At 36.9% G+C, this 12055-nt stretch overlaps 1 protein-coding gene across 1 annotated transcript in view; it reads right to left on the bottom strand.

The window, feature by feature from the left end:
- Positions 1-394: 394 nt before the first annotated feature.
- The window catches only part of GPR149 (G protein-coupled receptor 149), a 73375-nt gene continuing 61714 nt past the window's right edge, over positions 395-12055 (bottom strand). The window contains exon 4 of the mRNA XM_021716488.1: positions 395-967. Within this exon, the coding sequence (XP_021572163.1) occupies positions 395-967 (573 nt within the window). The remainder of the gene's footprint in view (positions 968-12055) is intronic.

The raw sequence follows: 12055 nt of genomic DNA, 5'->3' as shown, positions 1-12055 counted from the left end.
GTTCCCCCCCCCCCCGCCCTTGCAGCAAAAGCCATCATTATGTATAGAAAATGTGCATGGAAACAGTATATTCATTGAGTTTATACAATTTTCTGATTACTCAGAGGCTGCCAAACATAGGCATAAACATTAGTAAACTAGGCCAATATTTGATTTAGAAAAGACTTTTTAGAAATTGGATAGGAAACAAAATCTTTTAATTACCACAGTGTGTGATCTTTAGATAACACATCAAATGCACTTAAGTGTTCTCACTAGTTCCAGCTATTTGCAGGAGAAACAATTAACTATTAAATCAGTAAAGCTGAATGAAAGGAAATCGGTCTGGTAACAAAGGCTTTTTTAGCAACTAAAGTTGCAGAGCCATTCTTGCTTTTTGTAAGACAAAATGACCCTAACTGCCCTTGCTTTCTTCCTCTTTTTTCCTGTAGGCTTTATTTAACAGCTGGATTTCCTCCTGGTAGCCATCCTTCTCTTGGTGCTGCCTTTTACTGTTCTGCCTGTGTGCTTCCACAGTGTCTGGGATGGAGATGTTGATATCACCATCAGGATTGCTCGTGGGTAAAAAGAGGGAGTATGAGGCCGTCTCCCCCAGATCACACGAAACAAATCTGTTTTCTTTCCGCGAGAAACGTAGGGATGGAGATCTGACTTGTGTGGAGGACTGGCTGATGTTGCTAATGATTGACACAGTGTCCAAGGCCTCTTCATTATCACAAATTTCAAGGACTTCCAAGTGGATTTTCACACTGGTATCCGCAAATGTGGAAGGAGAATCCTCTGAGTTTGGTTCATGGCCAACACTTTTGGATCGATAGACTTCTATTTTCTTAGAGGCTGGGGTTATTTTTTGCCCTTCTGCGCTTACCTCGTAAGTAGAAAGAGACAGGGTTTTCCCTGTAGGAGCATGGAGGGACACAGTCCCCTGGAATGCACACAAGGGGATGGCAAGGGCACCACCGGAACGCTGGGGACAGAAACAAAGTTGTTACAATTGAAAGCTAGTTTCTGAAATGGAGGCATTTATAAATTTGTTTTATTCATCAGAATGATAAAGTTTTTCTGCTTCAAATCTGTTTCCCTAGAAACCTTTTACAGACATGGGATTTAAATTCTACCACCAAAGCACCATAGCTCAGCTTCTTCTAGGTCAAATCAGTCACCTGAATGAGGGCAGTCAGGAACCTTTCTTTGTGCCCTATAAAGGAGACCTCAAAAAATAAAAAATAAAAATTAAAAAAATAGAAAACAAAAAAACCACGAACCTTTCTTTGAAGACAAGTGGCATATTTCCACAGATAGTGGTAACATTTGTGTTCTGATGGGAAGCAATTCATATTTTCAAGGACAGAATTTGGGCATAAAATTGAATGCATATTTGCGATCTGAAATTGATTTTATATTTTTGTTACATACTGAGTTACATGAAAAAGTTTTCAAAGGTTGAAAGAAATGCAGAGTGTGTTATTAGCATGCACTTTTTTTCCTGTTTAGTATGCCAGAGGGAATGATAATTGTGAAACTGTGACTCAAATTAAGTACAAAAGATATTTCAACTGTTGAGTTTGAGCATACTTAAAAGAACCAAATGTCACCAGAACTGTGCTACCATATACTAACTTTTCCACAGAGAAATCAGTCATTAAAGTCAACCCAATAATAGAGAACACCTCCACCTCTTTGCAAAAACTTGCCTAAAAGTTTAAACCCTTTCTATTATGCTTTGTATATGAAGTTTCTTTTTAAAAAACTGTTCTTATTACTGAGATGCTTCAGACGTGAGGAAGAAAATAAGATTCCTAGAAAAACCTATACCCTTCATACTTTTGACAGACCCCTTTTTGTATTGCATGCTAGTCTCAAAATAAGATGGTAATATGCCAAACTTCTAGAGCAGTGATTCTTAAAACTGAGGCTTCAGAACAGCATCATCAGTATCACCTGGTAACTTGACTTTAAAACTAGCCCTTCAGGTAATTCTGTTGCATGGTGCGATTTGAGATCCATTGCTCTAACTAAAGGAATTTTATAGTCCAGAAAGAAAAAGGGGAGTGGAGGCTAAAAGACACCATATGTGCCAATCACCTGTAAGGCCTGGAGTTACTAATTGGGTTGACCTAAATGTGGTCTGCCCACCAGGGGAGTTGGCATGGGGGATAATGGTGTTTTGTTCACTTACGATACTAAACCATCTCAGTTTACTTGGGACTGTTCCATTTTTAGGATTGAAATCCCCGCAGTAGCTCGGCCTGTAATCCCAGCACTTTGGGAGGTTTAGGCGAGTGGATTGCCTCAGCCTGAGGGTTCGAGACCCGCTTGGGCAACTTGGCGAGACCTCATCTCTACAATAAATCAAAAATCAGTTGGGCGTGGTAGTGCGCACCTGTAATTCTGGCTACTCGGAAGGCTGAGGGGGGAGGCTGAGGCAGAAGGATCGCCAGAGCCCAGCAGGTCGAGGCTGCGGTGGCCTGGAGCGGCCACTGCACTCCAGTCTGGGCGACAGAGTGAGACTCCAACTCAAACAACAACAACAACAACAACAACAAAAGAAATCCCTGCATCCCAGGAAACCCCTCAGTCCCAGGCCTCTTGTAGTGCAGGCTTCCCCTGCTAGGTAAATGTTCTAGAAAACCATCGGCATCAGTGTACCGGCTAGCATTGTAAGAGGCTGCATTTGGCTGCAGTTAATTTTTTTTTTAGATTATTTCAATGCATTCGTTCATTTCATTATTGGTGATTTTAGAAGAGCACCTGCCCACACTGTGTGCTGAGTGTTCAGACCAAAAACAGCATGATGCCTGTGCCCCACCCTCCCTAGTCACCGATCTCACCCTAAGTGGCGTTTTGTTATTGTTGTTTTGTTTTGTTTCTCGGGATGAAAAAGTCCTCAAAAGGAAACGTTTGGTCATTGTGGAAGAGAAACAAAAATTAGCAGAAGTACTAAAAGACATCAATATTGACAAGTTCAAAAACTGCTTTGAGCATTGGAAAAAGCATCTCAGTAGATGTATTGCCTCAAATGGGAGTACTTGAAAGGTGACTGAAGTTTAAACATGTAAAAATAAATATACAATTTTTTATAAATAAATTCCCTTTCATAATGCTGGCTGAAGTAGAAGAGATGAAGGGACAACACTTAGGTTCATTACTGCACCAGAGCATTATGCGAGTGGTGGCAACATTTGGCAAAAGAGGAAGTGGCCTTTATTTCTATTTATTAAACAGTTTCTAAGTATCTATTATGTGCAAGATTCCAAATTTGCATTGGGTATATGGAGATACTATCTCTTCATTCAAAGACATTGCAGATGATTGGTTGAGAATGATGTAAAGAAACACAATTTTTAGTTCTAAATGTAGTAACTGAGATAAGAACCAAGTTCTGTGGGGTCCAAGGAATGACTGTCTCTGGTAGGGAGGTTTCATGTAAGGATGGCATTTAAAGTATCTCTGAAGAATCAAGAAAATATTTATAGTTTTAAAAGTCTTGCTTTCTAAGCAACAAATCATTTGAGGGCCAGCCTAAAAATGTTTCATCCTAAGAAAATTTTTTGTTATCAAAGATTGAAACTTGTGCTTCTTTTTAAAATCAAAATTGACTGAAACATTAATACAAAAATTTGACTATCATTTAATAATGTAAATTAGCAACACAGCCTTCTTTTTTTATTCTGAGAGCTAGTTTATCTGAAAGTTCAACCGTCTTACAATATACTTTGTTGAAAGAAAAAAATAATGCTAACTTGGTGCTTTAAAAATGTTTTGAAGTTTTTTTCTCTCTGACTGGGTACAGTATATAAACAAAGTGCTATGGAGTATACTAGTTAAAACAGGAAAAAATGTGATGAAAAATTGAGTTATCAGGTAGTACCCAGCATTATAGGCATGTCTGTCTAAAAGAACCTTCACTAGGGCTTCAGCAGCATAATCATGTCTTATATGTGCCGACTTGTATCTCTCTCTCTTTTTTTTTTGAGTCGGAGTGTCACTCCATCGCCCAGGCTGGAGTGTAGTGGCATGTTCATGGCCACCCCAGCATCAACCTACTGGGTTCAGGCAAACCTGCCTCAGTCTTCCAAGTAGTCAGAACTACAAGCGTGCTACGACGCCCGGCTAATTTTCCCATTTATTTTAGAGATGAGGTCTTGCCAAGTTACCCAGGCTGTTCTCGAACCCGTGGAATCAGGCAATCCCCTCATCTCAGCCTCCCAAAGTGCTGGGATTACAGGCTTGAGCCACTGTGCCTGATCTAACTTGTATCTCTTTTAAGTAGTTAATACAACAGCAAATGTGAAGAATTTTTCTGCACCTGATTTTATACATTCATATAAAGCAGATTTCAATAACTCCCCCATGCTAACCTTACCTTCAAATGAAAAAACACATTCTACTGAGTTATCAAATGACAGCTCATTAAAATTGGCATTTGAGAATTGCATAGTGCCAGAGTTTGGCTAAGTATGAAGTCTGTTTTTTCTGAGATAGCACACAAAGTCTCGAATTATTAAAATCATTTTGTGAAATATTTTTATTCAAAAGAAATGTCTCCATTTGAGAGTTATAGAGGTAAGAACACAGAGACAATAACAAAAAACAAACATCCTCATTTAAAAGTGGGCAAAGTATTTGAGTAGATATTTTCTAAAGAAGATATACAAGAGGCCAAAAAAGCACATGTAAAGATGGTCAACATCACTAATCCTTAGACAAATTCAAATCAAAATTACAATGAAATACCACCTTACAGCTATTAGGATGGCTACTATCAAAACAGAAAATAAATGTTGGTGAGGATTTGAAGAATTTGGAACCTGTGTGCACTGTTGGTAGGAATGTAAAATGGTGTAGCTGCTGTGGAAAATAGTATAACAGTTCCCCCCAAAATATGAAAATTAGAATTACCAAATGATCCGGCAATTTGACTTCTGGGTATTTACTCAGAAAAATTGAAAATAGGGTCTAGAAGGGTTATTTCTACACCCATGTTCATGGCAGCATTATTTACAAAAGGTAAAAATGTGGAAGCAACTCATGTCCATTGACAGATGAATAATTAAACATACATATACTAGAATATTACTTAGTCTTAAAAAGAAAGGAAATCATGACATATGTAACAAAATAGAAACTTGTGGACATTATGCTAAGTGAAATAAGCCAGTCACAAAAGTAAATCCTGAATGATTCCAGTTATATAATCAACATAAAATGACAGAAAGTAGAATAATGGTTGCCAGGGTCAGGAGTGGGAGGCAGGAAAGAATGGAGAGTTGTTGTTTAATGTGCTAAGTTTTAGTTTTCCAGGATAAAAAATGTTCTGGAGATGGATGACTGTGATAGTTGCTGCACAGCAGTATGAATGTACTTAATACCACTGAACTATACCCTTAAAATTATTAAGATAGTAAAGCTTATGTATATTTTACTATAATTAAAAAATTAGGGGGGAATTTGATTCTCATCTTTCACTGGGGAAGAAAGCAAAAAGGTAATAAAAACTTTTAAAAGTATTTTAGTAAAAAATTAGGAGCCAGATATGGTGGCTTATGCCTGTAATCCCAGCAGTTTGGGAAGCCAATTTGGGAGGACTGCTTGAGCCCCAGAGTTCGAGACCAGTCTTGGCAATGTAGCGAGACCTCATTTCTACAAAAAAAACAAAAAGTTAGCCAAGTGTGGTGGTGTATGCTTTTAGTCCCAGCTATTCAGGAGGCTGAGGTGGGAAGACAGCTTGAGCTCAGGAGGTCAAGGCTGAGGTAGGCCATGATCATGCCACTGCACTCCAGCCTGGATATCAGAGTGAGACCCCGACTCAAAAAAATAAAAATAATGGGGGAAACACAAACATGGATTATACAGAAACAGATCTGAGCATACATTGCTATAGTAATTCTCTGAATCCAAAATTGGTATGCTAGTTTCAGCAAAGCAATGCAGTCACTTTAAGTTAATACTGTAATTTGAATTATTCTAGTTTTGAAATATTTAATGTGAACATTTGGTTTGGTTTTAGATTTGCATAAGAATTATAATTGTAAGGAGTGGCATTTATACCAAATTTTATTTGTACATCTTTAAGTAAAATTAAAGTAAATTTATTTATCAGTGAGGTTCATGGAGTTTTTTTTCCTTTAAAAGGACTTGTATATTGAAGTTAGAGAAACATTTAAAAGAAAATAAGAGCTTGAACTAAGGGAGTACCAATAGGAATAGAGATACAAGGAGGAAGCTGACAAAATTTGAGTAAAATCAACAGGATTTCTCACTTTTTTTTAGGAGTCTGAAGGAAGGACTATAATAGAGATTAGAAGCTAGAAGAACAGACGAATTGAACCACTATTATGTACTAAGAACTGGTAGCTCAATAGTAGTGGAATGAAAGGGCTCTGGTAATTTACAAGCCCATAGATTACAGAATTGTATGTCTGTATCATTGATGCTACAATAGGCCCAGGCTGGGTTATTAAGAGAACATGGAATGGTACCTAATGAGGGAAAAGAAGACCCAAGAATCTTTGCAGAGCAATGCTCAATTTTTACAGATATCAATGCTATCATCTAACTTTGTACTAGAGGTCCTAGCTGGGTAAAAATCAAGAAGAAAATTAGAAGTATAAATAATGAGTGGGAAGAGACAAAACTATATTTTATAGATACCTAGAAAATTATAAAGACACAATTTTTAAAAAGAGTTAGGGAGTGGCTGAATTCTAGAGAAAAACATTAAGAAATTAATAGCTGTTGCCAGTGAAAAAGGGATTTAAAAAATATCCCATTCAAAATAGCAGCAAAGCTATAAAAATGTGTGAGACTTTATGAGGAAAATATGGCAAAAATAAAAGAAATGTTGAATAAATAGGAGACAAAAGAAATAATGTTCCTCGACAGAAAAACTCTATTGTGAATATGGAAATTTTCTTTTAATTTACTGATTTAATACAATTTTAATTTTAAAAATCCCAATGGAATTTTATCTTGGAACTTGAAAAGCTTCTCTTAAGATTTATTTGCAGGGGTAAATGCTTGTGGATGATCAAGAAAATTTGTACACAAGGAGGTGGATTTCCAAGCATAATATGAAGATACAGAGATGAACACAGGGTGTTAATGACAGGATTTCATACATCTGTGAAAGAAAATAGACAAGAAACCAGAAATAGCATATCATGAAGATGGCATTTCAAAATAAGCAAGATAATTATATTTAAATAAAACAAGGGGTAAGAGTTCAAATAAATTTTTTACATATTATTGGTCATCTATTACTAAATTAAATGAGATTCTTTTATTATGTAACATGCAAAAACTTTTCTTTTTTCTTTTTTTTTTTTTGAGTTGGAGTCTCACTCTGTCGCCCAGACTGGATTGCAGTGGCCGCTCCCGGCCACCGCAGCCTCGACCTGCTGGGCTCCGGCGATCCTTCCGCCTCAGCCTTCCAGGTAGCCAGAATTATAGGCATGCGCTACCACGCCCGGCTGATTTTTTGATTTATTGTAGAGATGAGGTCTCGCTGCCCAGGCGGGTCTCGAACCCGCGGGCTCAGGCAATCCACTCACCTCAGCCTCCCAAAGGCGCGGGATTACAGGCTGAGCCACCGAGCCTGGCGCAAAAACTTTTCTTTATTATTCTTAAACTTTTCTTTATTAGTTCTTTAAAGTCTTGGGTGAATAAGACCTTTCCAAGTCTGGAATGAAAACTGGAAACCACAAAGTAATAGGTAGACAGATTTGATTGCAAACAAATGTAAAATGTTTGTATAGAAACATATATTCTAAACAAAAGTGAAAGACAGTTAGCCTGGAGGAATAAATTTGTAGCCTATGTAAAACAAAGTTTAATAGTCATAATATAGAGTTCTTCTAGGTCATCAAGATAAGCAACTCAGGAAAAAAAAAAAAGTAAAGGGAATTGTGTAAACTAACCAGAGTAACTAAAATGGATAGTTAACATATGAAAAGATGTGCAATTTTGCCAATAATAAAAAATATGAACAGTGGATTAGTTTAGTTTTCCATAAAAATATAAGAAGATTGATGCCATCCTTAGAGTACATTTTGATTGTATTTGACTATAAAATAAAATGTATATATATTTGTACTTACCCAGTGATTCTGTTTCTTTCAGTTCCACCAAATATCAGAACATTGTTAGGTTTATTTCAGCACTTTTGTAAGCCCCCAAATTAAAAAAACCTAAAGATCCACATTCAGAAAACAGTTGAATAATCTGTGATACAGTTATATATTGGAAAGCTCTTGAACAGATGAGGTAAAGCTAGAAGTCCTGGGTAAAATAATTTCCATATATTTTAAACTATAAAAGCAAATTACAAAACAGTATATATGGTATGATCTAGTTTACATGTAGAACATCCACCAGAATTCAACCCAGAAAATTTTGCATGTATAGGAATAAAAATAGATGCATAGACACACAAACACTCATGTAAACATTATAGACATAGAAAAAAGATTTGAAAGGCTAGCTACACACCAAACAATTACTTCCTCTGGGAGTGGATAGTGGCAGGCTATTTCACTTTCACTTTTTGAAATATTTTGAAATTATTATTATTCTGCTCACAGAAGTTTATTAGGTAGTGGGTGAGCAGAGATTGCAAAATATTACTAGAAAGGCATCCAGGATGTAGGGACAGGGTACTGAGTATTTGTTGTCTATGATGGTAGTCAGCTTCAGGGTTTGACACTTGGGGTTTGTGCTGCATTTGGGGTTTGCTCTGTTTTTAGGGTAGGAGGGAAGAAACAGGCTAGGTGAGGGTCCTATCTCAAAATTTTACCCTGACGGTTCGGTTGATTTGGATGAGAGTCCCAACTGGGTAAAACTATTGTCCTACTTACATGTTAAAAGAGTGGGGAATGGCACTTATGACAGGAAAAATAAAAATTTTAAATGATCTAAAAGGAAAAGCTATTAAAATAATCCTATGGACCTAATCAGACAAAAATGTATAGCACTCTCAAAGTGACCAGTGTCTATGATAAGTTAGATTTTCCTCACTAATTTTACTGGGGGAGAAAAAAGCGATTATAAACATTGAGTCCAAGAAGCAGCTAATGTAATTTTTTTTTTTTTTTTGAGTTACCCAGCCTGGAGTGCAGTGACATGGTCATGGCCACTCTAGCATTTATCTGCTGAGTTTTGGTGATCCTTTCACTTCAGCCTTTCAAGTAACTGGAACTACAGGGGCACGCCACCATGCCAGGCTAATCTTTCATTTATTGTAGAGACGAGGTCTCGCCAAGTTGCCCGGGCTGGTCTTGAACCCGTGGTCTCAGGCAATCCTCTCACCTCGGCCTCCCAGAGTGCTGGGATTACAGGCTTGAGTCACCACACCTGGCCGCCAATGTAAATATTAAGTTCAAATAAAGACTCTTGTCTTGTCTTAGGCAACAATAATGACAAAAAAAGGAAATACTATACAACCTGAGTCACAGGCTACAATGTAGTTGGCAGATTTGCAAATCATTTAATAGTTTAAAAATAATTTAAGTCTAGAAAATATTAACAGGAAATGAACATTAATAGAAAGAAATAGATAATACAAAAGATTATTAATACTGATTTAATTTATCTTCATGTTTGTTATGAGTTGAATAATGTCTCCTCCAAATTCATGTCCACCTGAATTGTGAATATGACCATATTTGGAAATAGAGTTTTTGCAATTGTAAGCAAACGAAATGAGGTCATACTGGATAAGGATAGGTCTTAATCCAATTACTTGTGTCCTTATAAGGAGAAAGAAATTTGAACACAGATGCATAAAGGAGAATATGGCCATATAAAGATGTAGACAGCAATTGGAATTAAGCTGTCACAAGCCAAGGAAAACCAAGGGTTGCTGGAAGCCACCAGAAGCTAGTGAGAAGCAAGAGAGGATCGTTCCCAAGAGCCTTTGGAAGGAGTATGTCTCTCCTGACACCTTAATTCAGACTTCTGGCTTCCAGAAATGTGAGACAGTGTATGACCATCTAAATTTCTAATTGTTTGTTATAGCAGCCATAAGACACTAATACAATGTTTTATACAAACAGTTACAAAAGTACACTTAGAAATAAACTTATTTTTCAAAGTCCTACAACTGCCGTTCTTTTCTGGACTCTGGGCTATGTGGTTATTTTTGTCAAATCCACACAGAATGTAATCTCTTCAAAGGAAGTAAACATTTCCTTGATCTTTATTTTCTCTACCACCTATAAACAGTGCCCAGCAAAGACAGGTCCTCAAAAAACATGTGTTGAATGGATAAATAGAAGTGTGCATGAATGAATGAATCTGCAACATTGACTTTATATGCTTTTTAGATTCTATATTTTTACTTTCTGAAGCATAAAAAAATAGGATCATCTTTTAAAATATTGTTTAAAATTTATATTTAACAGCCATATATAATAAACAATGACAGTTACAAGTCCTTCAGAAGGTCATATTAGAATATATTGTTTCTGTAAAAATAAATTATTATGGACTGAATTGTATATGAAAGTTTATTGTATGACAAGGAATGATAGATTCAGAGAATATAAAATGCTTCATTTTGTAGTCTCTGCTTTCTCTTCATTTAAAAGTCTATGAATTAGCATATGCTGTCAGGAATAATGATAATCCATTATTGCTGTATTCCTGAGTGTAGGTGGCTGGGAGCTTTTTTATTTGGTAATAAAAAGCAGTCTCTAAGCCTCACAAATGCTCCAGGAGAAGAGAGCATGTCATGTAAACATAATAGCACAAATAATCTGCTGTGATAATTGATTCAGACTTACTGACCTTGGGCATATTGAACACTTTTATTTCTTCACTAGAAGCCTCTAGGTGAATTCAGGGTGAAATTATAATATAAAAAGAGTTGCTCCAAAATTCTCTCCTAACGAGCTGAAGTTTTTTGTCAATTATCTGAACCATTCAACTTATGGACGACAGATGATAGCATATAAGATCATAACACTTCTCAGAGACCATGGAGTTGTGATTTCTCATTTTATAAAGGGAGACTGTCAGTCAGAAAGGTGAGACACTTACCCAGGACCACAGAGGCAGTAGTAGCAGGAATGCCACCAGGACTCAGGTTTCTTAACTCCTGGTTAAGTGCTTTTTCTACTGTTTGAATAATGTTTTTATTTTAAAAGAAATCTGCTTTAGCCAAAAGTTGGTCATAGGTTTTCTGCCCTGGAAACTAGAATTCTATCACTAACTACTGAATAATCCAAGTGACGGGCAATTTTAATCTCAAACTCATATAGGTGATGTTTAGGTGATTTAGGTGGTTTTAGGCATCTAAGTATACATATATTGAGGAAATTGAGTCAAGCAAGATGATTTAGGAGAGTTCAGGGGTGGCTGGGCGTGGTAGCCTAAGCCTGAAATTCCAACACTTTGGGAGGCCTAGGTGAGTGGATTGCCTGAGCCCGCGGGTTCGAGACCCGCCTGGGCAACTTGGCAAGACCTCATCTCTACAATAAATCAAAAAATTAGCGCGGCGAGGTAGTGCGTGCCTGTAGTTCTAGCTATGTGGAAGACTGAGGCGGAAGGATTGCCGGAGTCCAGCAGGTCGATGCTGGGGTGGTTGTGAGCATGCCGCTGCACTCCAGCCTGGGCAACGGAGTGAAGCTCCAATTTAAAAAAAAAATGGTTCAGGAGAGAAGAAAGAAGGACATTAAGAGAAAAAAAAAATTAGCAGGAAGAGCAAGAACTTTGTGAGGAAAGAGAAATAGATTTTTTGTAATTTACTTTTTGAAATTTACTTTTTATTTCATATGCAAAACTGTGTGGTTACTACATTTTCATATACTCAGCTCCCTGAAAATTTCTTGTGCCATCCTGTCATCTTTATTCAAATGTTCAGTAAACCAAAATAAAAGAAGACACATGAGTTCCTCATGAAGAGGGAGAATGAGGCAAGAAAATAAGGGCCTTTATCAATGGCCTACTAAGTGGCACGGAAAATGCTGGGAATTTTAACACATTTCACATTTAATCCTCAAAGGCCTTAGAGCTATAAATTATGCTTTATCTTTTTTTTTTTTTTCAGTTGGTGTCT

This window comes from Carlito syrichta, unplaced genomic scaffold, assembly GCF_000164805.1.
Source record: "Carlito syrichta isolate Samal-C Ts95f unplaced genomic scaffold, Tarsius_syrichta-2.0.1 Scaffold308821, whole genome shotgun sequence".
NCBI classification, from domain to species: domain Eukaryota; kingdom Metazoa; phylum Chordata; class Mammalia; order Primates; family Tarsiidae; genus Carlito; species Carlito syrichta.
Note: the sequence above shows the minus strand (reverse complement) of the source record. Positions and strands in the feature narration are given on the sequence as shown.